The sequence below is a fragment of the Thunnus thynnus genome, chromosome 8 (assembly GCF_963924715.1).
Source record: "Thunnus thynnus chromosome 8, fThuThy2.1, whole genome shotgun sequence".
NCBI lineage: Eukaryota > Metazoa > Chordata > Actinopteri > Scombriformes > Scombridae > Thunnus > Thunnus thynnus.
The window spans coordinates 30,343,393-30,369,242 of NC_089524.1; the positions used below are offsets into that span (position 1 = coordinate 30,343,393).

General features: G+C 38.7%; 3 protein-coding genes across 4 annotated transcripts; 1 reads left to right on the plus strand and 2 right to left on the minus strand.

The window, feature by feature from the left end:
* Positions 1-331: 331 nt before the first annotated feature.
* aldh9a1a.1 (aldehyde dehydrogenase 9 family, member A1a, tandem duplicate 1) lies at positions 332-6,467 on the minus strand. Its single transcript, XM_067597917.1, has 12 exons — positions 6,319-6,467; positions 5,990-6,142; positions 5,512-5,657; positions 5,026-5,155; positions 4,746-4,880; positions 4,396-4,592; positions 3,850-3,990; positions 3,554-3,742; positions 3,247-3,334; positions 2,961-3,102; positions 1,020-1,132; positions 332-854 (listed from the first exon to the last, which is right to left on the minus strand). The coding sequence occupies exons 2-12, from the start codon at positions 6,129-6,131 to the stop codon at positions 760-762; spliced, it is 1,518 nt and encodes a 505-aa protein (XP_067454018.1). The 5' UTR covers positions 6,132-6,142; positions 6,319-6,467; the 3' UTR covers positions 332-759.
* Positions 6,468-8,472: 2,005 nt separating this feature from the next.
* Positions 8,473-14,780, minus strand: tmco1 (transmembrane and coiled-coil domains 1). The gene is made up of 7 exons (XM_067597923.1): positions 14,549-14,780; positions 12,714-12,791; positions 12,544-12,603; positions 12,339-12,385; positions 12,070-12,137; positions 11,658-11,802; positions 8,473-8,968 (listed from the first exon to the last, which is right to left on the minus strand). The coding sequence occupies exons 1-7, from the start codon at positions 14,616-14,618 to the stop codon at positions 8,870-8,872; spliced, it is 567 nt and encodes a 188-aa protein (XP_067454024.1). The 5' UTR covers positions 14,619-14,780; the 3' UTR covers positions 8,473-8,869.
* A 1,267-nt stretch (positions 14,781-16,047) lies between these two features.
* Positions 16,048-25,101, plus strand: uck2a (uridine-cytidine kinase 2a). Of its 2 annotated transcripts, none has more exons than XM_067597922.1 (7): positions 16,048-16,149; positions 17,811-17,970; positions 18,205-18,301; positions 21,594-21,736; positions 21,862-21,959; positions 22,071-22,119; positions 23,601-25,101. In XM_067597922.1, the coding sequence occupies exons 1-7, from the start codon at positions 16,063-16,065 to the stop codon at positions 23,735-23,737; spliced, it is 771 nt and encodes a 256-aa protein (XP_067454023.1). In that variant the 5' UTR covers positions 16,048-16,062; the 3' UTR covers positions 23,738-25,101. The 2 variants fall into 2 exon arrangements, with proteins under 2 accessions (XP_067454023.1, XP_067454022.1); XM_067597921.1 differs by having other exon boundaries at positions 16,064-16,226.
* The last annotated feature ends 749 nt before the right edge of the window (positions 25,102-25,850 follow it).

Below are 25,850 nucleotides of genomic sequence, written 5' to 3' on the forward strand. Positions count from 1 at the left end.
ATTAAGTAATAAAACAAAGCGGTGTTAAAAACAAATGAGGTCTCATAAATGATTAAGCAAGAATTGCTCAATAGTGATAAGCTGAGCAAACTAGTGTACTTGTAATACAACAGGTGTATTACAGTAGTTGAGGGTGTAAATGTGGTATCACATTAAGATGTCACATATCTGAGTCAGTATTTGTACTGGCAAATATGAAGAATATTGGCTGTTCCATATCTGTAAAATAAATAAATAAATAAAATCTATATCATTCATCCTTAGTTTTATTTTGTCTCCTTGTCATTTCCTCTCCTCTCCTCTGAAGCAGCAAGTAACCAGGAACAAAGAGTTTGTGTCTGAATGGAATTTATTTCGTTATAAAAAGGTAGTAGCTGTCCGACAGAAGTTCACTGAAATTCACAGAATCTGACACCAGCTGCCTTTCTTCTAATGCCGTTTCCTTCTCAGTTTCTACTTAAGGCAGGTTTTTTTATTTGATTAGCAGCGCACTGATTTACTTGCTAAATGCTAAAGCAGGTTAACTTGTTAGCTAATGAAAATGAAGACTGTGAACAGGTAAGAAGCTATAATAGTCCACATATTCAGTTCTTACATGTGATTTTTTCAGGCATGTTTCTCTAAGTACACAGGTAAAATACAAACAGTGCAAAAGAGGAGAGTGCTATAGGTCCTCATGTCTGGTGTAGTGATCATGACTAAAGGGAGAAGAGTTTTATTAAATTTCTGGTCACAGCAGTGTAAACTTGGTGAGGAGTTTCAGAAGAGGCTCTCGACATCGCCCATTTCTACGACCACAGTCTTCAGCTGGGAGTAGTACTCGATTGTCACCTGGCCGTTCTCTCTGCCAAAGCCTGGCAAAGCACAGTAGACATCATAGATGATTCAGTGAGATTAATTCAGGTCACCTACTGCAATAACATGTAATACTATGATCACATGCTTCTACGTTGAAGACACTTTGCGTCTACATTGACAGAAGTGGTAATTCTGACCATTTTAACTTTACAACATCCTACCTGACATCTTGTATCCGCCAAATGGCACTTCCACAGGGCTAACGTTGTAGTTGTTGATGAAGCAGGTTCCTGCCTCCAGGTTCTCAGCCACACGATGGGCTCGTGAAATGTCCCTGCAGGCAGGGGAAAAAGGACAGATTTTGGGATTTTCAGCACAAAAATAACACTCAGTTGTCTAAATACAACTTGACCACGCAGGTAAAAATGCTGCCTCATCTGCCATCCAGATGCAAAGACTATTATTGTGTGATTGCTAAAAGCTCTTTATTCTTATTCCGTCTTCTGTACATTTTTTGCTGCGTTTCAACTGCTGCATACTTTGTGCTATAAAAACCATTCAAACATCAATCTGTGCAACTCATTCAGCAGATGTGTGCTTGTATTTTTCTGAAATGTAACATGTTTCAGCGATTTTATATAATTTTTTAAAACATTAAAATTTATAATGGCAGTCTATGGGACGAACCATCCAACCAAGTTGGAACCTTGGTCACTTTGACACTCAACTGCTTGGAAGTCCCTTATCATACAGACACCATTCAAACTTTAAAATGTTCACAAAACTTTGAACTTTCAAAGTTATCAGATTGTTTAGTGATATCTTTTATAATTTTTCAGCAATTTAAGCCAAAAGTCAGAGGTTTTTCAGACTTTGTCAGGTCTCACCAGTGTGTCATGTGATCAGGCACAGTGGAGAGCACAGGTATTTTTAGACCAGAATTTTTTTTCTGAACAGCTATCACTTCCACAATTTTAACTCCTCAAGCACATATCTTGTCTCAGTATGTTGCCACAAGCCTCCTCTCTCTCACAATGTAAACATTTCACATGGGACTTATAGGTTTTGAGATCTGAACCTTAATTGATAGAGAGTCGCTGTCATGTTCTCATTGACTGCAATACAGTCTGCAGGATGTGTGTCTCCTCTCACTCCAGTTTCTTAAACTTACAGATTCTCTCTTCCTTCAAACACTTTTTACACATATCATTCATTCTCATGTTAAACTAGTCTTGCTTTCACTAATGATGTACTAATCTCTGGGCTTCAAGCTCTAGTTTGAGACAAATACATTTTCATCATCAAAATGGAGATTTTTTCCTCTCATTACTGGGAATATCTGTTGGCTCAGTGGTTTAGAACGCTGTTCTCTGATCAGCTTCACCTTAGATGACAAGGTTGTGTGTTCAGTATCTGCTCATTGCAGTGCTCCTCATAATATTGCTCTCATGTACAAAGTTGCCTCACGTCTTTATCCTGTACCATAATTCAATTCCACTCTAGCTTACCTTAACATTACTACCTAAAATGTGGACTGATATGCTTGTTAAAGACATCTTCTCCTGTGCTACATGGCATGTCTGAGTAGTCCAGTGGTTTAAGCTCATGTCATTTCTGAACTCCTTTTAGATCCAAAGGTTGTGAGTTTGAGCCCTGATTAGGGCAGAACTCAGTAGAGATGAAGGAGTCCAGGTGATGTCAATCTGCTTGATGAGCTGAGCTGCTTTTTTGTCAATTTCATGCAAGTGACAGGCTAAACACCAGAATCTGGCCTGACATTACTGTGTGACATGTTAGCTCAGTGCATAGCATGTCTGTCTTACAAACATCCATTGCTGATTTTAATCTTGGTAGATTTTTCAATAGTGTTCAGCTTCCAGTTATGCTATCTAAATTCGCTTTCAGTAATCACACGCAATTTCTACAGAAACTGCATTTTCTAGTTGCACAATGAGTTCCACGTTAGTTGTGAAAGTTTTATTGGCCATTTGGTGGAAACCCAGGGTCACTGCCAATGGAATGAAATAACCTCCTTATCGTCAAGTGTAAACCATCAGCATTGTTTATCAGCAGTTGCAACAGACTTCTGAATAATGACAAACTCAGATGTGCGTGTGTGTGTGTGTGTGTGTGTGTGTGCGCGCATTCTTTCCTCAGCTGACCTGGTGAAGACTCCAGAGGCCAGTCCAAAAGTGGTATTGTTGGCCCGCCGGAGAACTTCCTCCTCTGTGTCGAAAGGCAAGACAGACATGACTGGGCCAAAAATCTCCTCCTTCACACAGGTCATGTCATCTCTGCAGTTGTCTGTGCCGGGGGAGAGAGAGCTGGGTGTAACATATACAAGGACACAACACATGCAGATGGAATAATCTCTGAAGCTGTATCATCAGTAGCTGGCGGGGGCACCAAAAAAAAGATATATATTGGAGAATATACAAACAGATATACCAAGTACGCAGGGTGCCATGAAATAGCCTCCTTTCAGTTTGGGATCACTGGGTACAAAAGGCTCCCCTCCACAAAGCACCTTGGCTCCCTGGAGAAACAAACATATTAGTAAAATATCCATGAGAACTAAAAACTGAAAACAATTTAAATTGCTTTATAGCTGGGTGAGTATTCTTGAGGTGCTATCACAGCTGATTAATTCCCTGATAAAGGCTTCTCCATGATTGCTCAATTCATCTGTAGGAATTGTGACAACTTTGTCTAATCTAATGATCAAAGTAATAATGCTTTCATCATTTTTATGTACCTCTTTCTTGGCTTGACTGACAAATCCCAGCACCTTCTCCAGCTGTGGCTTACTGATCAGTGCCCCCATCCGAGTGCCATCCAGCAAGGGGTCACCCAAAGGGATGGCCTGGGTCCTCTTGACCACATCTGCCAGGAACTGCGGCATGATCTCTCTTTGAACATACACTCTGGTCCCATTGCAGCAAACCTTTACAAAAGCAGATTGATTTTTGTTTAACCTGTGGGGTGAAGTGCATCGAATAGAATAAGTAAATGATACAACAGCTTAAAATAAAAAAACCCCTGTAAACTCACTTGTCCCTGTGTGAGGAAGTTTGCCATGAGTGCTCCCTTCACTGCGTTCTCCAGGTCACAGTCTTTGAAGATGATGAGGGGAGATTTCCCTCCAAGCTCCAGAGTCACCTGCTTCACCCCCTTTGAAGACATTTCCATGACCTGAGTACAAGGAGAACAAAGTGTATTAGTGTTTTTTAACAGAGTTCTGACAAAGCACATATAATCTACACTGCTGATCCACATTTTCCTCATACTATGATTTGTTCATGACTGTAGGCATCCAAGTCATTTCACCATGGTATAAAGATACTGAAATGTCTTGAAAGTTTTAAGTAATCAATCATAATGACCACTAAATCTGTTCCAGTTGTGATCAACGTTATCTTGTTGTTACAGTGCAAACATTCCCAATCAAGCTAAACTTGCATCTAACACAATATAATGGGATTCTGGCAATATACTACTTGTCTACTTATAAAAGTAGACATGATGTTCACACTGCTTTGTTCTTTTCTGTTAAATTTCACAGAACTATGTTATATTTGTTATATTCTGTCAGTGTACCTTTTTGCCTGTCGGCACGCTGCCGGTGAACGAGACTTTGGCGACCATCGGGTGATGGCAGAGCAAGGTGCCAGTCTCTGCTCCACCTTGCACCACACAGAAGAGCCCGTCAGGTACTCCTGCCTCTTTGTAGATCTCAGCCAGTATGACGGCAGTCACAGGAGTCATTGGAGAAGGCTTGAATACCATAGCATTACCTAAAGAAACAAAAAACACATTTAAAACACTGCAGGTTACGGTCCACACAGCAGGATTCTTAGACACAAGAGACACATGATGCTGGACACTCAAGCAGAAAAAATGGCCTCAAACCTTACAACAATGTGTTAGAAACACTGTTACAAACTCACCACATGCCAGAGCAGGAGCAGACTTCCATGATGCTATCTGGAAGGGGTAATTCCAGGCACCGATTCCCACACACACACCAAGGGCCTCCCTCCTGGTGTAAGCAAATGATCCACCGGGAAGCTGGACGTGCTGGCCTGAAGAAAATACAAACACAACACAACAGTAAGTTCAATTTTGGAGCAAATATAACAGAGTATAAAGGATCTAATGGTACAGATGAAGTTTAGGTGAAGATGGATCATGCTCATTTGACAAAAACTAGAGCGTTGGTGCACCCACCTGCAAGTGTACCAGCCATGCCAGCATAGTATTCAATGCACTGCCAGGCAATATCAATGTCCACCAGTGCTTCAGTGATGGTCTTGCCATTGTTGATCACTTCCAGCTTTGCAATCTTTTCCCTTCGTTCCTATTTTTTTTTTGGAATAACAAAGAATTTTGGCTGAACTATTTGAAATGACACCTTGTGGAAATGCAGTGTTATTTCATGTGTACAGCTTTAGGATTATGCAATGACAAATTAGCGTTGGAATCCTCACCAGCATGACATAAAAAAGGAGGTGACACAGCCATACAAAAGGTCTATTTTTTACAAATGTAGGCCAGTAGAGGAGGGAGGGGGCAAAGTTTGTGTTTTTAATGAATAACTAGTCTTATTGCATGCTGGCAACAGTCAGCCTCAATTTATGTTGCGCAACACTGAAATCTGAATGGCCAGTCTCTCATTCAGCATGTGGGAATGACTCAACAGTTTGACCGTCTCACCCTGATTATGCGGGCAGCTTCTAGCATCACCCGAGCTCTCTCCATGCCTGCCATCTTGCTCCATTTCAGGTAGGCAGCATGGGCACTCTTAATGGCCTCGTCCACCTCCTCCTGCCCACAGGGTACCATCTGACACAAGACCCGGCCTGCAGAAACAAGCATAGTAACAGTCTGGGAACGCTCAAAAAACAAACATAAGAATGAGAGAATTCAGTGAAATATTTATTTATTTATATATTGATATTAAGAGCAATTTAACAAAAGCAAAAGGAAAAAGTTTTTCTTCATAATTCAGTTTTTCCTTTTGAATTAGGTTGGTTACTCCACTCTTGCCCGTAGGGAAAATGGGAGGGTACCAGTTATATAACAGGGTGTCCTCATAGTGACGATATATTTATCCCCAAATGTCTTTATTGATCCTTCGCCTTATTAAAAGCAGCATTAAATGAGAAACCAGACTTTATTGTGCTGTATTTACCAGTCGCAGGTTCAAACACAGGCTCTGCGTTTTTCTCCTGTCTGGGTTTCACTCGTTTTCCAGCCCAGAAGTTCAGAGGCTCAGTGACCTGCACAGTCCCTGTCGAGGCTCCGGGCATGATGTCAAGGATTGACTGGGCCATTGTGAGAGGACCTGCAACAGTTACAGCAAAATTACTTACATACACATATTGTGCAGAATATTTAGGACAACATGCAAATTCACGCTGTATATCTTTATGCTCTAACTGTTAGCTCAGCTAAGCACTTAAGCTAACAGGAATTAGACGTTAATGACAGTGACACAGAGAAAGTGTGGTGTAGACTCACCGTTGGCGCTTCCGTAGACGGACTAGGCGTTCACTCGACACCCGTACACATATGAACATTAATCCCCTTCAGCAGACAGTACACGCCTCTATCGTCCAACATGGAGTACTGCCTCTGGGTAGTCTCATTTCTGTTTGTCTTGTCCCCTGGGTGCGTCTCATTTCTGTTTATTGTATCCTCTGGGTGCGTCTCATTTCTGTTTATTTTATCCTTGGGTTGCAGCTCGTCCTGTCCCGATAGAGAACGTGTTACTTTTTACTTTCCCAAGTTAGTTGAGAGGACCCATGTGTAGTTGTCTCAACATAGACAAGTTATAATAAGTAAGTTAATAGTATACAGAAAAATAAAATAAATATAAATAAAGGAAGGAAGGAAAAAATATTCAAGGATATTGAATTTTGCCATGAAATTAGCTATCATTTCTGCTTTAGTGGTAAAAAAAAAAAAAAAAAAAAAGACTATTCATTTATTTATTATTTATATTATTAGGATTTATTTGAAATAGCACTAAAAAAAATCCTGTTGTACTAAATCAAATCCTCTAAAGCCACCTCAAAAGCATGTTCTCCACAAAACAGTCTATTGTCTTGAAAAATCCTTAGTGACTGGCATGATAAAATCTATGTTTTCATTTAAAGTTTTACACTTCTTTATTTTATTATTGGTCAAATCATCTGTTTTGTAAGAGTCATATATTTTTCCAACAAAGTGATAAAGCGGCTCCAGTAAAAATACACAAAACATACGGGATAGACAGTTGTTTCTGCTGGAAGAGGGCCTTGACTGCTCTATTTAACACTGAAATTAGCCTTAAAGGACACTATTTTCAAGTCTGTCTTAAAACAATAGTCAGGTGACAAATGAACACTGAAATATGTTTGCTGTAATCATTCCTGTTTATCTGAAGCTAATATGAAGCTTCAGTCATCCAAATGAATCAAATCAAGTAGATATCTTTCAACGTTAGTCTTTTTAGTGCCAAAGTCCCTCTTTTTGTTACTATACTTCCACCACAGCTCAACAGGGAAACACTGTAAATGTGGCAGATATCCACTTGATATGACTAACTCAGAATGCTGAAGTCTCATAAAAGCTTCAGATCATCTTTTAAACACATTTTTACACAAAATGATTGTGTGGCCTCCATCACTTACATTGAAAGCACATTTGAAGGAGATCTTTTAATATCCAGTATGAACAGGAGGAATGATTACAGCAAAGAAAACCTCTTTCACTGTTCATATGGACACCTGTTTTAAGACACGCTTGAAAAATTGTGAAGAGCACAATAATTAAAGAGAGAACAAGCTTTTTTCCATAAATAATAAAATGAGTGATGACTGAATTCCATTTAGCTGTTTTAGTTTCAGGGTGCTGGTATTGTGCATGCTGGCTCACTGGCACACTGGCTCATTGGGGCTATTAGAATAGAATGAGCTGTTGTTAATGTTATTAGTAACACCTGTGTTTTTCCTACCATCACAAGTGTTTGTTGTGAAATGAAACCCAGGGTTTGAAACCCAATAAAAGGTGACCTGTAGAGTTCTTGACAACTAGCAGCACTCTGGAGCAATGTTTTTAGATTTGGGTTGTGGTTTTGTTTCTTGTCCTGCACTCCTTCCAGTCAATGGTTCCACCCTATTACATTCATCAACAGGTGGCAGTAACACACCAAGAAACGCAGCAATTCAACAGGAAAGGCAGGGAAGAGTACTGCTAGCTAGTGAGCATGGATGTAAATAATGCAGGTTTCAAAATTTTAAGACAAATTGCTAAATGAAAATGTTTGGAGGAAGGAAACACATTGAACACATTTGTTAAAGCTCAAGGATACACAGTGTGTTTTGGTGAGTAACACTGAATGTAAACAGAAACTTTGTTGACAGAAAAACTCCACAGGGCACCTTTAAGGTACCTCTGGCTTTTCTGTGTTTGCAAGTGGGAAGCCTGTTAAAGTTCTAAACTGTGTTGCTGCACTAGTGACTCCAACTGTTTGGTCAGGATGCTTGAATAATGGAGGGTGGAAATGGGGGATAATTCCATGTCATGGAGGTCTCACAAGGGTGTGAACATTTTAGCTGATAATGACACGAGACGGCAGAGAAAAAAAAGAAATCATCAGAAAAAAAAAATCAGAAATTAAAAAAACACTACTTAAACATGATTATAAAACTTTATTAATTTGCAAGAAGTGACAGACAATGACATACAATAATACTGACAAATGGATCAGATGTTTATTGTGCCAATTAATAATTAAAATTCCAAAAACAACATACGGTTGCACAGAATACAAGGTAGACATTTGTATCCTTTGGTAATCAATATAATTAAGAACAACTTTTTTTCTAATTTCTACATAAGACAATCTGAAAGTTAAATAAACAACAAGTGTATTAGAAGTCAAACAGAGGGTAGTGATACAGTAGCTACAATAGAGAATATGTTTGCTCCGGCACAGCTTGAAACAGTCGTGTCTGTTGTCAGATGAGGAAGCCATGACTGCACACAGTCGCAGTGATGGAACAGCACTCTTGAACCTGTCCGATGATTAAGAAAACTTAGCTGCTTGGGGGGGAGGTCCCAGGAAGCCTCCAGCCTGTTTTGTTGCAGCTCTGGAAGGCGCAAGACCCAGCATCTTCTGAATGTTCTGGAGAAAAGACAAAGTGCACAAAAACTTCTTTCAGAAACAGGAAAACACAAGGAAATAGATTTTCTATCTGAGGTTCATGTGATAAAGGTTTATATGGCACAATAAACTATCGAAATAGAGGAGTAAACACTCATCCATCCCTAACCTTAGGCAAGGGCATCATTACTGTGTAACTGCAAAGCAATGTTTTCTGTTTTTCCCGTTGTACCCAAATTGTATAGTATTGTCTGACTAATTCGCAAATGCATATTAGTGTGGAACCTCTCAATCAATTTTTGATCTCCAAGGGGTGTTATGAATGGGTGCAGACCAAAATGCCTCTGGACACAACTGGATAGACCTACAACCAATCAGAGCAACAAAACATATGACCTAGCACTGAGCGACACATGCAAGTTGGGTGGTGCTCATGGATGTATTATAATATCTGGATAGGGCTCCACTGCTCAGCCTTGCAGCCAATTTTTCCCAGTGGTCACTTGCAGTATTGCAGCAAAAGATCCCCCTGCAGCCCAAAAAGCGTTTTCCCCATAGACCACCATTGTAAAAGAGACGTCTGTACTGTTGACAGGACACCTCCAACTGCAAACAAGGTCAATTATGACTCTTTCTATTATGAATTTTTAATCCATGGAGATTTTATATTTGTAAAACCTTTCTCGAGCCGAGCCCGAGCCTAGAAAAGTGATTTAAAAATCCATGATGTCATCACAATGTAATGTCTAAGGGCTGAGCATGAACTCGCGGGCAGGGCAGGGGAAACACTACTGCACATATTCAGTGGGCAGCACAACAGGGAAGCAAACACAAAAGCTGGAAATTTTTGTTAGTGTATGTTCCAGCCAAGCAATTCTTACTTGACTGAATAGGCACTATTTTCAGTTTCGTATTAACTCTTATTATACATACATGGTGGCGCTTCGACCATTTTGAAGAAGGAAAAAAATGGCGGCCTGGTCACAAACTTTCCTATGTTACAGCTAAACAGTACACTAAAATATGTTTCTGAAAACATCAGAGGCGGGAAATAGGCAATGCAGTAACAGAATCTTCATTCTTATGGCCGTCGCCATCTTGGCAGTGCGTGACTCTGCCTCACTTCCAGCCAATCAAAAATGGGCAAAGAGGCGTGTCGAATGGCTGAAACAAGCCACCTAGCAGCTGGCAGACCTGTCACTCAAAGCAGCCATGTCCTTCATTATGCATAACTTCAAGGCTTATTAAAATTGAAACGAGTGAGTTATAAAAAAATTCACCTCCCATACAGTTGTCATGAAAGGGGAAATTAGCTATAGAGACCTAAAGCGTTGTTTGTACCAGGCTGTAAACATGTTTATTTCTGCTGTAAAGTTGGACATTTTAACATGGGGGTCTATGAGGATTGACTCGCTTTTGGGGCCTCAAGTGGCCATTCAAGGAACTGCAGTTTTTGGCACTTCTGCATTGGCTTCATTTTTCAGCCCCAGAGTTTGCCACTTGGTGGAAACCAGTCTGAGTGGAAGGGGGGGGCCAGACGCAAATAAAACATGAGCTCGGCAGATTCATCTGGTTCCCAGGCTACAAATCCCATGAAAAGACAAAACCAACAATGAATTAATCCTACTAACAAATACTGTCTGTGTTTCAAAGCCTGACATAGTACTCTGTGCAATACAGCAATAGCTGTAGTGCATTACATTATTGTCCAAAAACACATCAGTGAGCCACACTGTTGCACTGGGTAACATGTTCCTTTCTTATGATGACTGGACATTGTAGTTTATTTTGACTCAGTCGCTCACAAACACACACACACATCGTCCTGCTGTCAGAAATACTAACTAGAACACCAAATGTGTATTATACTCTAATTTTTGCTTTAAACTACAGTGCCCAGTTATGTAAGAATGTTTTATGCTTTTGTTGTCCATTTTCAAAGATGTAAATCTTCAGTGGGAACCACTGGGCTTGGAGCTGAGTGCCACAACAGTCAGAAAGTATGAAGAGACAGACTAATACATTGATAGTTTGGGGTTTTTCATGGGATTTGTTGACAATGAGAAATATATAGAATAAGGCCAGCCTTATCCCATTGAAGATGCTAGAAATATGATAGTCCTGTCCCAAAGCAGATAATGGCTGTAATGTACTGGTTTTATTAATGGGAGTTTGATAAGATTATGTCTCAACTGCTGATCTTATAAAAGTTACCTTCTAATCTGTGCTTTCCACTGGTGGGGCATTCATGCAATTATAACAAATATTGAATATTGTTCAAACAGCTGCTTAATTGTTTGGTCTTCAAAATGTCAACAAAGCTGAAGTCTACAGCTGCACTAGCAGCCTCCTGAGGCTGTAGTGTTCATTACACACCAGAAAACAAATTCGCTGATGATGACAACTTTGCTAAACTGAATTCCTTTGTGGGACAAACAGTGTAAAACTTGGCCTGAGGGTGGCACCAGAGGACAGAACATGTTGCTGCCTAAATCACATCAGCTGTATGTAGGCTCCCATTGAAAACTAGATGATACATCTCAAAGAATATAATAATATTGCTGCTCAGAGAATGTAGTGTTTTCTCTGCAAAAACGTAAGATTTCTTCTAATATGATACAAAACATGAAATCCATATTTGCCCAGTCACATACAGTGAAAGGCATTGACCCCAACCTGGGTCTACAGTCACTGTAAGTGTAGAAGTTACCTGTCTGATGGACATGGTGCAGAGGATGTAGAGGAAGATGAAGGAGCAGTCAGTGTAATCCTCGCCCAGCAGGTTGCGATGAGACAGTCCCTGGATGTAAGACAGCGGCACAAACGGCAATTTGGCCACTACTCTTCCATCAAAACTGAAGAAACAGGAACAGACAGCGGTGAGAGTTTGACTGCACATTTTAAGAGGTGGTCTAGAGAATTTAAATCAGATCATGTTTGCTGTTTGCAGAACATAATAATTACTTATTTATTACTTTTGTCATTTGAACACAATATTCCTGTGCACTCAGTGAGAAGCAGTAGCTTACAGTTGTCAACATTTTGACTTTTATCTTATTTTCTTTTTAAAATAATATAAATAAATAGTGGTTTAACCTGGTGTAACAATGCGTAACACTTACATGGAGTTGAACATGCCCATCAAAGCTGTGAAGCAGAAGCCGATGGCAAACATGGACTTCATGCGCACCTATAAACAAACAAAGATTACAAACAGTTGTTTAGAATGCAGATTGGATTGAACTAGAACACACATTCATTGTTAATAACGATAACGTACAACTGTTCTCTCATACCAGAAGTCAAAATCACAGACAATACTGAAATTATAATATATCTACAAGCTCAACATCTAAAAATCATATATTCAATGTATGTCTCTATCTCTCACCATGGACAGGTCTCTGTTGTTGTTCTTCAGCTTCTCCTCTTGTCTTTCTGTAATACATTAAGAAGCATAGATCTTTTTATTTAGAACACCATCGCTGTGAGGAAAGAGGCTATTCATAAAAAAAAACATATGTTGAGGTTTTCCTGTTCAATCTATTAATTTCTGCTAAAACATACATATTTCTTATCATTTAAAAGACTCTTACCAATTTTCTTCTTCTGTTGACGTCCTGCAGATTCTGTGATGGTTTCCTTTTTCTTCTCAACTAATACCAAACAGACAACAGTGAATAAATATTAACAGTCCAGAGGAAATCAATATATTATATAAATACTAATAGTAGCATTGCATAAGGGACAAGTATGATTCACTTACGCTTTTTGCTTTGTTTTTCTACCTCAGCCTTTAGCCTCTTGTACTTTTCGGTACGATACACTAAAACCCAGGTAATTCCTGAGAAGAAAATCGATAAGAGAATTGTTAGTGAAAATGTACTATTTCATGATGATATCACTATATAAAATACAGAACCTGTCTGGCTTCACTCCTGCCAGTAAGGAGTTCAGATCAACTTGATTGACACCAATTATTAACCAGAGAACATTCTGCAGCCTTATTTTATTTATTTGTTGGAGTCAGACAGTGGTGGAAAGAACATTTACTCAAATACTGTACTTGTACTTTACTTGAGTATTTCCATTTGATGCTACTTTATACTTCTACTCCATTACATTTCAGAGGGAAATATTGTACTTTCTACTTGACTACATTTATTTGACAGCTTTAGTTACTTTTCAGATGAATTTGACACAATGGATAATATAACAAGCTTTTAAAATACAACACATTGTTAAAGATGAAACTAGTGGTTTCCAACATTTTTGGCTTGTGATGTCTTACAGAAAGCAGTGTGTAGTCGGGGTCACATTTCACATGTCTGAGTTGTTAACAGCTCCACCAAATAGTGATTTTTCCCTCTAAACTTCTCACATAGTTTCATTTCAATAAATGTTCAAATGATCCAATATTTCACCAAAAATCAAAGATAAGAGAAAAAGTCCACAAACTGAAAACAGATTTGTGTATCAGAACTTTTTTCTTCTTTCCTCTCCCTTTAATCATTTCACGACCCCTCAGATTTATCTGGTGACCCTTTGGAGGGGCCCGACCCCTAGGTTGGGAACCACTGGACTTAACTAGCTAACTGTATATAAAGTAGTGGAAACTAGCTCCACCTCCAGCAGCTACAACAGTAACATGCTGCTCTAACACTGATGCTTCACTATTAATAATCTAATGATGTCATATATAATAATATATCAGTCAGAGGGACCAAACCACTACTTTTACTGCAATACTTTAACTACATCAAGCTGATAATACTTATTAGATTAGATTCAACTCTACTGTCACTGAACAAGTACTTAACAAGAAGACACAGTCTCTTACTTATGTACTTTTACTAGGTAGGATTTTTCATGCAGGACTTTTACTTGTAATGGAGTATTTTTATACTGTATTGGTACTTTTACTTACGTAAAGGATCTGAGTACTTTAAATCAAATTAAATTAAACCCACAAAACAATGAGTAGAATATAAATATCATTAAAGGGATAATGTGAACATTTTATTTTTCAGCAATAAACATTTGCTATTAGACAGCTGAATTTAAGATGTTGTAGTTTCCAACAGCACTTGCCATGCCAAGAAAGAAGAGGTTGAAAAAAACATTTACAAAAACACTTTGACAAAAAACAATTTATGGAAGTATTCAGTGAGAACAGGAAAATAAAAGCACACTATCAGAGTCATATCAACCTGTAAGAACAACTTAAGTGCTTGTTTTAGTACACATTTTAATTTGAAGGTATATTCTTAATTTATTTCTATTCTCATAAATTAGGATGGAAGCAGAGGAGTCATTTCATCATTCACACCTCGACTTTCTTGTCATCAGACGGTTACTGTGACAGTTGATCCGGAAATTATGTTTGTTGCGCTGTCTGCCTCGACACTAACGCACGGCATTTGCGATTAGCTTTGTTGGCTAAATACTGAACTGCAGGACATTGTAAGATCCCAAAATAACTATTTATCAATAGTAATTACGTTGGCAGTCTTATGTCAATCTGTGTTACCCAGAATAATGTGAAAACGTCATGTTTCCCTGAGTTTCTTGGACGACAGTAAGCTGCCTACATTCACTCACCTTCTGCTAAAAGCGCTGTGCACACGGAGATGAAAACGATCAGAATCGTGTCTGCAAACATCGTACTCATGGCGCTAGTGTGCCGTTTACTGCCCGTTTATCAGACCGCTGACAAATATTGTATTTTGTTTGTTAGAAAATATTCCCTGAGCACATTAGGCTTATCTGTGTATTTCAGTTTAATAGAGCTGGGTCAGCACTAGCGGAAAGGTCACGTTTGTAAAGTACGTCCGGTTCAGCGGCTTTTCTTCTTCTTCTTTTGCTTTCATCGGTGGTTGGCAAACAGCTTTCCGATGCATTACCGCCACCCACTGATCTGGATTGTGAAATAAAGATATGCCCTCTCTAATATTTCTACCAAACAAAGAATTACCCATGGATGTAATTACCATCAAAACAATCTTCTTCTTCTTCTTCTTCTTCTTCTTCTTCTTCTTCTTCTTCTTCTTCAATTCTATGATTCTTTCAGTAAATTATCTAAAGACAAAAAAGCTGTAAAGACATCTCATGTCTTGAAAAACATTGTGGACAACATTGCTAGATGGTTGAAGTTGGTTTGCAATATTGCTTATTCACTTTTTAGTTAGTTAATAAGTTAGTTAGTTAATAAGTTATATTTATTTATTTTTCTATCTTAATTTCTGTATTATGTATCTTTTTACATTGTACAATAGTATGTCTGCTTGTGTTTTTGTGATTATTTTATTTTGTCACTAATACTCCCTGTACAAATAATTGTATTGTAATATTAATGTGTTGTTAATAAAGTTAAAGAAACATCTTCTTCTTGTTCTTCCTCTACTCAATCTTCTCAAATAAGAAAACCCCTAGATTGTTTTAACTAAATCAGTTTCTTTTAAAAACTTGATCATGCTTTTCTACACTGAAGAGAAACACTTGACACAGTTCTGTGATAAATAATGCCCATTTTTAACTAAAGTTGACACAGAGTCAGAAGTGTCCACTCAGTTGTGTTATATATATATATATATTAAGGCGTTGTATTTGATTGCTTTACATTGATTTTTTTTTTTTTTTTAGCATTTAGGCCTATAAATGAGGTGTCATGGTTTAATCAGCACCTTTTTTGACGCAGTAACGACAATGGCAAAAAAAAAAAAAAAAAAAAAAACCTTTACAAAGGCGGTTCCTCTCCATATGAAAAAGAAGCACATTGTTTTTTGTTTTTTGTTCTTTGTTTTTTTTTAAGAAAAAACCCTACAACTACGATGAAAATGTATTTTATTTTTTGTAATTCATTTCAATCCGTTGACTCAATATTCAGTGGTATAGAATTTTAAAGTATCTTATAAATGAAAGTATAGCCTAAAGTGCATGATAATAATTGACCAACATTTTTAATATAACTGCCCAACTCTTATTTCATCATCATCAACATCACTAGGCTATACAAGCTACTCACCACAACATTTTAATAACCAGCACATCATCATCATCATCATCGTGCCGATTATCGTCAGCCTCATCATTATCATCACCGGCAGCATCATGAAATGGGAGGAGCGCAGACACCCCCGTGTGTCAGAGGGCCGCATAGCGCTGCAGATGAAGCATGGCAGGCGACAGCGAGACAAAGCCAGGTGACCAAGCCGAAAATGAGCACAATAATCGGCAGCCTTTCCTCATTGGTGTGGCTGGAGGGACAGCCAGCGGCAAGGTTGGCGTTTATTTCACACTTTTTATTTCTCGGTATTTATTAGGGTTTTATATCAGGCTGACACAGCGGGGTTGATATAATTTAGGATATTGATGACGCGCAACATTTTTTTTTTTGCGGGGTAAAAAATCCTGGGCAATTTATTGTGTTTCTGTTAGATCAATTAAACTGATTGTGTAGACTGATTAGTACTGACAGGGGTGTAGGCCGCATGTCAAACTAGGATAAGAACTCTACATGTCTATTGTCTATAATGTGCCTTTTGCTGGGATGGTTAATAAAGCAGTGTGATAGATGAAAATTAAGGGCTCTCATATGTAGCCATTATATCTTCACATTTCTCAACTTCAAGGGATATAAAGGGTGGCAAGGGCCACAATAAAAAGTGCGATTTCACTTAATTAGCATCAGCTGTGTAGGTTCTTCTGCCTGTAAGCTCATGGAAATTAGAGACTAAAAAAAAAAACATTAAAAGACCCTGAAAGCCACATTAACCCCAAATCTTTGCATAACTAAGCACAATCCGATTATTATTATTTCATGGTGTCATGTTGTCTGCGGGCCATATCCAGTTTAAGATGTGGTAGTCTGAGGAAGGTTTATTTTTACTATCCTCATCTGTATTGTTTCTGGTGGATGTGCTGATCTCATCCTGAAAAGTCTTAATTTTCTTCTTTTGTAATACTGATGCATCCTCTGTTTCATTTTGTGCATCGCAGGCCCCCTCATTTGGCATTACAACGATTCTTCAGTGCCATGAGAGACTAAAAATCTGCATTATAATTCCCCATCCTGTATCCAACCTTGTGCAGTATTTCAAAGACTGTGAAGTGTTGGCAATAATTGTTATTCTGTTGCATCAGAAAAGATGCATTAGTCTTCATAATGTGTGACGAATTTGGTCATTTGAATGATACCAGAGATGTAGTAAAGCAACAGAGTTGCAGTCCAGCAGTCCTCCACGCTGCAGTGTGTGACGTTTCGGACACGCAGTGTTAACTTGAAAGGCAGTTGAATTATCCAGCAACACTCTACCTATTCCTTGGCTTGACAAATACGAACAAGCCAAAATTGTGATAATACAGTAACTTGATTATCAACAAAAGATAAGTTGTGGCTCAGCAGACAGTTGTTTGTGGCTTTGACTTCCTGATATGATACCACCTGTTCTCCCATGCACGTTACTTTAGTGGGGAGTCGACTGCAGTCTTTTGTTTTCTGTATGAATCTATCTTTGAGTGCGTCTCTGTCTACTGAGTTCAGACAAAATTAACACTGAGAAAAGAGGTCGGCACTCCAGTTAGGATCTGACTGATATAAGTGACTTGGAGTCTTCTTTTTAGACACCATCCTAATGTAGCCATGATATCACGAATCCACATTTGCAGCTTTAGATTGGTTTCTAATATAATATCTCCACAAACACACAAGTAAAGTAAACAAAGTGTTAATGAAGGCTTACACTTTGGTTTGGTTTGTACAGATAACCACTGCAAGTTCCAAAAACAGAAGGATGTGGAAAATCAGATAACAAGGGCCAGTATTTTGTCATACTACTTGTTTTCGTTGTGCTTTTGTGGCCAGTCGTCGGTATGCAGCAAGATCATGGAGCTGCTGGGGCAGAACGAGATTGACCACCACCAGCGGCAAGTGGCCATCCTCAGCCAGGATAGCTTCTACAGGGTCCTCACCCCAGAACAGAAGGCTAAAGCCCTCAAGGGCCAGTTCAACTTCGATCACCCAGGTATGTCAGCACTCTGTATTATTTATCTTGCCAACAACACACCTCATTGCATTCATGTATCCTCTGGTGGCAGGATAATCAAAGATGGAAGTCTGTTGGCCTGAAATAGTTGTGTGTCGCCTACAATGATTCCAGCAATTAATCTGCATGTGACTCAGGTTCTTGGTGTGAGGTTTCGTTTCATCCAGTGTCTAGTAATATTTCATCCTGCTGCTTTGTGCTCTTTCCCTACAGATGCATTTGACAACGATCTCATAATTGCGACTCTATGGGACATCAAGGAGGGCAAAACAGTGCACATCCCTGTTTATGACTTTGTTACCCATTCCAGGTGAATGAGTCTTTTAAGGAGTGTATTTACATGTTTCAACCCATGTCCTATAATCGATGTCTCCAATGCATCATAATGCAGCACCAACATTAACAATAAAAGCGGACATGATGTCCACTGTTAAATAATCTACCTTTTACACCAATTGATTTTCATAGCATAATGAATCAAGAATAGTCATCAGTAATGCAAAATATATGTAAATTCTATTAAATAGGATAAAACATGCAAAAACTCTGGTATAATCCAGTTTTAACTCTTTTTTTTCTCTTAGAATTAAATTTTTAAAGCCTTTCATTGTAGCTTTAAACTGAGATTATATAACTTTTTAAAGAGGAAATGACACATTCTTCCTTATGCAATGGAAAAGTTAAATTCACAAGCAATGAAACCCAACATTACTCATTTCAATACACTCTAGGGTTTTGCTGCTACAGCTTTAATTGGTCTTACCAGAAGCTTATGGTAGCCAATGTTATGTAATGTTAGCAAACATCAGGTTAAATATTCTTGAATAATTGACATCACTGAGTCAGCTTGCTGAGTTTATTACTCTACTACTTGCACTGGCCCGCAGTATGATAAAAATGCCCTCTAAAGTGCCCCCACAGTATGATAAAATTCCCTCTAGGGGGCCCCCACAGTATGATAATATGCCCTCTTACGTGCCCCCACAGTATGATAAAATGCCCTCTTAGGTGCCCCCACAGTATGGTAAAATGCCCACTAAGGTGCCCTCACAGTGCGATAAAATGCCCAATAAGGTGCCCCCACAGTGTGATAAAATGCCCACTAAGGTGCCCCCACAGTATGATAAAATGCCCACTAAGGTGCCCCCACAGTGCGATAAAATGCCCACTAAGGTGCCCCCACAGTGCGATAAAATGCCCACTAAGGTGCCCCCACAGTATGATAAAATGCCCACTAAGGTGCCCCCACAGTATGATAAAATGCCCTCTAAGGTGCCCCCACAGTATGATAAAATGCCCTCTAAGGTGCCTTCACAGTATGATAAAATGCCCTCTAAGGTGCCTTCACAGTATGATAAAATGCCCACTAAGGTGCCCCCACAGTGCGATAAAATGCCCACTAAGGTGCCCCCACAGTATGATAAAATGCCCACTAAGGTGCCCCCACAGTGTGATAAAATGCCCACTAAGGTGCCCCCACAGTATGATAAAATGCCCTCTAAGGTGCCCCCACAGTATGATAAAATGCCTTCTAAGGTGCCTTCACAGTATGATAAAATGCCCTCTAAGGTGCCTTCACAGTATGATAAAGCGCCTTCTGAAGTGCCAGTGCAAAGGAGAAAACATACCAAAGTTCTGTAATGACTGTCTTAATTATGTGTAAATCAGGATGAAATGCCTTACAGAGGGCCCCGATATGTTACAATCTGGAATGTAGTGCCCTCACTCGTGCCCTTTCAGTGGAAGAAAATGTGATAGTGCCCTGTAAAGAACCCCCAAAAGCGAGAAAACATGATGTGCCTTTTTAAATGAAGAGGATGTAATGCAGTGCCCTATGAGCTACCGTCATAATAGGGTGAGTTGGAGGTTCTGTAAGGATGCCCTTCTAGTGAATCAAAAAAAGCAATTCAGGGTTCCCCTAAATCTAACATACTGAAGTGCAAAATTTGGTGCACTTTTAATGAGAAAAAAATGCCCTACAAGGTGCACTGTATGGGGTGTAAAAACCCTGTGAAGTGCCCTTCCAATGGAGAACATGAGATACTTTTGGTAGAAATGAATGTATCCTTTGTGTAGGCTGATTATTAGGAAAATAAAGCACCCTTAAAAACATGTTGTAGTTGTTTTAGATGACATTATTCCATTCAGTTGATTTTGGTACATTGCTACTCTCTAATTTGTTCAGTCACACCTCTTCAGATTGTTTAGGTCAGTGCAGTCCTGATCCTGACATAGGTCACATAGCAAGGCTTTTCTGCAATTAAAACAAGTGTCTGGATTAAATATTATTAAGGATACATTACTGATGTATGTAGACTGTATTTTCTAAGTTGGTTTTATATGTAGGTCTGTCCAAAGCTCTATGAAATGCTAAACAATATGCTAGATGGATAGTAGCTAGCTAGCTAGATACATACTCAGCCATCTCTATACTAAATTTTTGGTACAAATTGGAAATCAATCTTGTGTCTTTAAGGAAATCATTAGAGTATTCTTTATTCAAAATGCGTTAACGACCCTTAAACCTCTGCCTAGGCATGTTGAAAAGTTTGAAAATGTATCCTGTAATGAAATCTGGAAGAGAACCCTTTGAGTAACCCTGCTAACTGAGAAACAAATGGAGAGGAGTGGAAACATCACTTTCTCCGTATGGGGTAAAAACATACATGACAAAGGCAAGAGGGCTAGTGCAGTTCTAGCGCTGTATGTCAATGCCTTACCATCCCAATGAACTGGAAAGGCATGACAAATGACAGCTACCCCATCTTTCAAGGATCCTTGCCAATTCTATGACCTGGAGGAAGAGAGTATTGAACTTAAGGTTGAAAGTATTGAGTTACAGAACTTACTCTTGCTATGCCCTCCGTACCAGCAATATCCAAGCTATGCTTACGTGCCTTAAAGAAAATGATGAGGACATAGTCTTCCCAAAGCTGACAAAACTCCTCAAAATAAATGCTGCATTGCCAGTGACAACTGCATCAGTCAAGTCAATCATTCTCTAAACGGAAAGTGATCAAGACGCAGTTTAGAAACAGATGTGGAGAGGAAGGATCATAGATCTTCTGCTGTTGTCCATTGAGAGTGACATCCCAACTGACCATAATGAGGTCATTAACATTTACAAACTCATGGCCAAAAGAATTCTCCTTTTTATTTCACCAATCCTGCTTCTCACTTCACTGACAAGATGCTCAAAACAGCTAATTCTCAAAATGTTAATAGTTCCATGTTTTTCCTAAAGATGTGTTTGAGAAATAAAATGTTTTCCCTGTATCTTATTACAGAGATGTTTAAAAAGTAAATCATTTTTAACACAGAGTTGTTTTCCCTATATTCAGTCACCCTATAAAATTTTAATCTTCATTGAAAATCTATGTAGACTTTTTACCAAACATGAATTATTCTCTGCTGATGGGGCCCATTGAATGTATCAGGTGCCCTTTTATATTTTTTCGCCCCTCACTAACCAGCACCTACTACTTGTGGCTCTGTGTATGAAGATTGACCATTATTGTCACTTGTGACAGTGGCTGACGTTCACCATATGTCACACAGGTATGCTTTAAGTGTTTTTTATATTTAATGTCTTTGTGTGGCAGGAAGGAAGAGACAGTGACAGTCTACCCTGCTGATGTGGTGCTGTTTGAGGGCATCCTGATGTTCTACGCCCAAGACATCCGAGACCTTTTCCAAATGAAGCTATTTGTGGACACTGACGCAGACACGCGGCTATCACGCAGAGGTGAGACATACAAGCACAACTGAATGAATCCTTTAAATTTCTAGAAAACTAATATGCATGTTGCCCAAAGTGTCTCAACTATTACTTCTGAAAGGTAACTTTTTCCTGGTCTCCTTGTCCCTCAGTGCTACGTGATATGAGTGAACGTGGTCGAGACTTGGAAAGCATTCTAGCACAGTACATTACTTTTGTTAAGCCTGCGTTTGAGGAGTTCTGTCTGCCAGTGAGTGCATATTCTACATGTAAAACTACTTAACCCAGTTTGCATGGTTGTGTCCCTGAAAATGGACTCATGGTCAAAACTTTTTTTTCCCTTTTTATTGACGCTATTTAGACGAAGAAATATGCAGATGTGATCATACCGAGAGGAGCTGATAACTTCGGTGAGTATATGTGTTTTTGTACTCTGGGAGATTCTCCCAGTAGACTACATTAGGGATCATAGTTATTCAATTGAAACCAAATGTTTGAGACCCTAGTCTCAACAGTGTTATCATGAAGGACACAGCTGTGTTTATTATTGACCTCTAAGCTGGGAATTGTGCTCTTGAAACAAAGCAGCAGCAAAAGACTCTGCTGCTGGGAGGACAAAACAGCTTTGTCTGTTGATTTGAGCAAAGAACTTGAAAACATCCAAAACCAACTGCAAATGAAACCATACTGTAGATACTCTGAATGTGTTGATGCTGGATACCTGCCCTGACCGAGCTCCGGTTTGTGCCTCTCATGTATTACTGTTACATTCGAGACAAAGAGCTAAGGAGCAGAATTTCCCCAAACTACTGTACACACCTGGCAACTAGAAGAACCCAGAAGATTGCTTAACAACACTTGCTGTTGTTTTGAGGGTATTTTCAGAATCCTAAAAGACTCTTCTAACCATCTGGATGATTTCTAATTTTTGACATGTTTCTCAAGTGCAACTGTAACTAGCTGAAAATTACATATGTTCTTGCCTTTTTGTAACACAAGTTCAATATGAATGTTATTTCGTTTGAAAATATAAAACATCAAAGAGACAAATGTAAGTGATTGAATATTTAAAAGTTTATCTGAAGCTAATATGAATCTTCAGCCGTCCTAATGAGTCAAATCAAGTAGATATCTTTCAACGTTATCGTCTTTTTTTGAACCAAAGTTCCTCTTTTTGTTACTATACTTCCACCTCAACAGGGAAACACTGTCCGAGGAAACACAAAGAGGGAATTTGATGCTAAGAAGACTGTAAATGGGGCAGATATCCACTTGATATGACTAACTCAGACTGCTGAAGCCTCATATAAGCTTTAGATCATCTTTTATGCATGCATTTTATGCATTTTTGCACAAAATGACTGGACACACTGGATTTTGGCCTCCATCACTTACATTGAAAGCACATGTAAAGGGGATCTTTTAATAGCCAGTATGAACAGGAGGAATGAGTACAGTGAAGAAAACCTCTTTCACTGTTCATGTGGGCACCTGACTGTTGTTTTTAAGACAGACTTGAAAAATTGTGAACCTGTCCTTTAAGAACAGTGGCAAGTTTTGTTAAAGGATGTTCTGGGTTCTTCCTAGTTGCCAGGTATATACAGTATTTTTGGCAAAGTCTGATATTTAGCTCTTTGTCTCGAATATAATAGTAATACATGAGAGGCGTAAACTGGGGCTTGGCCAGGGCAGGTATACTACTTCAACATATTCAGAGTATCTACAGTATGGTTTCATTTGCACTTTGTTTTTGGATGATTTCAAGTTCTTTCCTCCAAGAACATGAGGAAATGTATTTTTCAGAAAATCAGACACTAAGCTCTGTGACTCAAATGTAGAAGTACAAACTGGGGCTCCCCTGACCACACAATCTCTTTATTTTCCTATACAGTTGCCATAAATCTCATAGTTCAGCACATCCAGGATATTCTAAATGGTGGTTTGACCAAACGGCTGAACGGCTGGTTTAACAGTTATGGAATGACGAAGAAGCAGGCAAACATGGATTCCAGCAGTCGGCCCCACTGAGCACAGCACTCCCCCGAAGAGACGAAAGGGACGGTTCGCCTTTACGTGCCGATTGAGCACTTCATGTGGCTAACAGCCTTTGATATGATTCTGTTTGGACTGAGGAAATATGAGAAGAAGGGAAACCATTCCTTTGCGGAGCTGGTTTAAAGAAGATGTATTCAGTCTTTTGTTGTTTTTTTTTCTTTTAGTTTGTGTGATGTATGAGATTGAAGGAGGAGAAATACAAAGGGACGAACTTATTTCATTTAAAACTGCTGCTTGCCTTTACCACAGCACTGAAATGGAGAAACTTAAGATGTAGTTTTGTGTTTGAAAAAGATTTCCGAACACATGACAGCCTTTAAAGGATTAAATGCAGTGTAGCAACATGCTGCTTAATGGCAGGGCCTCACTACTCTTAAAGCTTCACTGTGTGACCTGACTAACTCCCTTTATCAATGCAACTTGACATCTTTTTCAAGCTCCATATAAAGCATATTTTGACTCATGGAAATAAATTTTGAAATGATGTATGGATGGGTTGAAATTCCTGGCGTTGTACACTTTGTTTCATGTTGCTCAAAAGCAGCACTTGCTTTGTGTTGTGTAAATCTAACAAAGTGAATTAGTTATTAGTCAGATTAAACAACCGACTTCCACCTCAAATCATTTAATGTACATCATGTACATCATCACCAAAGAAAATGTTCTGTACTGTCTTCGGCCTAATTGTGTTTTATGATTTTTCTTGCAATGTAGTATTGACATTACTGTAACTAATGTGCAACTTGGTCACATAAATAACAATTAATTCTGTTGTTAAGGAATTACCACAAAGTTTTTTTTTTTTTTCTGGTTCCCTTAAACTTGAATCCTCAGATGCACATATATGCAAGTTTGATTCAAAAGCAGTAAACCTAGATGCTGAAAATTCAGTTGCTTCTAAATGCATTGAGCTGTAAAATGCCATTGAGTACATGAAAGCCAATGTAAATGTTTTCTGTAAATGTACTGTGTTAAGCAGTTTTCTTCTTGTATACATTTTCTTATAAAGTTCTCAGGTACTGTCTTTGAGTTGACACACGACATGTGTTCATAATCTCATGCCACTCCATCTTAGTTTAAGTCTGTTCTGTTTTTTTAAGGAAAGTGTTCTGTTCATCTTCATATTAAGAGAAAAGTGCCACATGCTGCTTTGTCCTATTCTAGTTCCCCAGAAGAGGATAAACATTTCACATGCTTTTTAAGGACAGGTTCACAATTTTTCAAGCATGTCTTAAAACAACAGTCAGGTGCCCATACGAACACTGAAAGAGGTTTTCCTCACTGTAATCATTCCTCCTGTTCATACTGGCTATTAAAGTGATGGGGGACAAAATCCACAGTGTGTCCACACAGTCATTTTGTGCAAAAATGCATTCAAAAGTTTATCTGAAGCTTATATGAGGCTTCGGCAGTCTGAGTTAGTCATATCAAGTGGATATCTGCCACATTTACAGTCTAATTCCCTCTTTGTGTTTCCTCAGACAGTGTTTCCCTGTTGAGCTGCGGTGGAAGTATAGTAACAAAAAGAGGAACTTTGGCACTAAAAAGACTAACGTTGAAAGATATCTACTAGAACTGACTCATTTGGACACTGAAGTTTCATATTAGCTTCAGATATTATGAAGAGATCCTCTAAAGGTCAGTATGAACAGGAGGAATGATTACAGCAAGAAACACCTGATTCAATGTTTATTTGGGCTCCTGACTGTTGTTTCAAGACAGACTAGAAAACTTGAGTCTGTCTCTTAAGTTAAATACTGTGAATAATGTAGTGACAGCCAGAGCTGGAACTACCTTTGAAAACACTGAGGTCACATATTTTCTGGGAAACTGAGGGTTGATAGCAACCTGCAGGGAGTTTATATATTCTAAATTAAGAAACTTGCACATGGTCACAGTGTGGAAAGCATGCATATATATATATATATAGATATATATATATATAAATAAAATGAATGATGGCTGTCACTGTCGTGGCTTACTGGGACATTTGAGTAGAATGGCACCACTTAATGTTATCTGTAACAACTGTGCTCTTCAAAATGGCAATATTTACTCAATAAAGTATATATTTAAATTTGACCTT

What these genes read in the sequence shown, in the direction of transcription:
- aldh9a1a.1 (XM_067597917.1), bottom strand. Translation starts at nt 6,131, where the DNA reads ATGGCCCAGTCAATCCTTGACATCATGCCCGGAGCCTCGACAGGGACT. An exon ending in TGCTCCTGCTCTGGCATGTG is followed by an intron (nt 4,593 to 4,745) that starts GTGAGTTTGTAA and finishes TTGTTTCTTTAG; the next exon opens with GTAATGCTATGGTATTCAAG. An exon ending in TGGCGGATACAAGATGTCAG is followed by an intron (nt 855 to 1,019) that starts GTAGGATGTTGT and finishes GTGCTTTGCCAG; the next exon opens with GCTTTGGCAGAGAGAACGGC.
- tmco1 (XM_067597923.1), bottom strand. Translation starts at nt 14,618, where the DNA reads ATGAGTACGATGTTTGCAGACACGATTCTGATCGTTTTCATCTCCGTG. An exon ending in ACAACAGAGACCTGTCCATG is followed by an intron (nt 12,138 to 12,338) that starts GTGAGAGATAGA and finishes GTTTGTTTATAG; the next exon opens with GTGCGCATGAAGTCCATGTT. An exon ending in ATGGGCATGTTCAACTCCAT is followed by an intron (nt 11,803 to 12,069) that starts GTAAGTGTTACG and finishes CTGTTTCTTCAG; the next exon opens with TTTTGATGGAAGAGTAGTGG.
- uck2a (XM_067597921.1), top strand. Translation starts at nt 16,122, where the DNA reads ATGGCAGGCGACAGCGAGACAAAGCCAGGTGACCAAGCCGAAAATGAG. An exon ending in CACGCGGCTATCACGCAGAG is followed by an intron (nt 21,737 to 21,861) that starts GTGAGACATACA and finishes CTTGTCCCTCAG; the next exon opens with TGCTACGTGATATGAGTGAA. An exon ending in TTGAGGAGTTCTGTCTGCCA is followed by an intron (nt 21,960 to 22,070) that starts GTGAGTGCATAT and finishes GACGCTATTTAG; the next exon opens with ACGAAGAAATATGCAGATGT.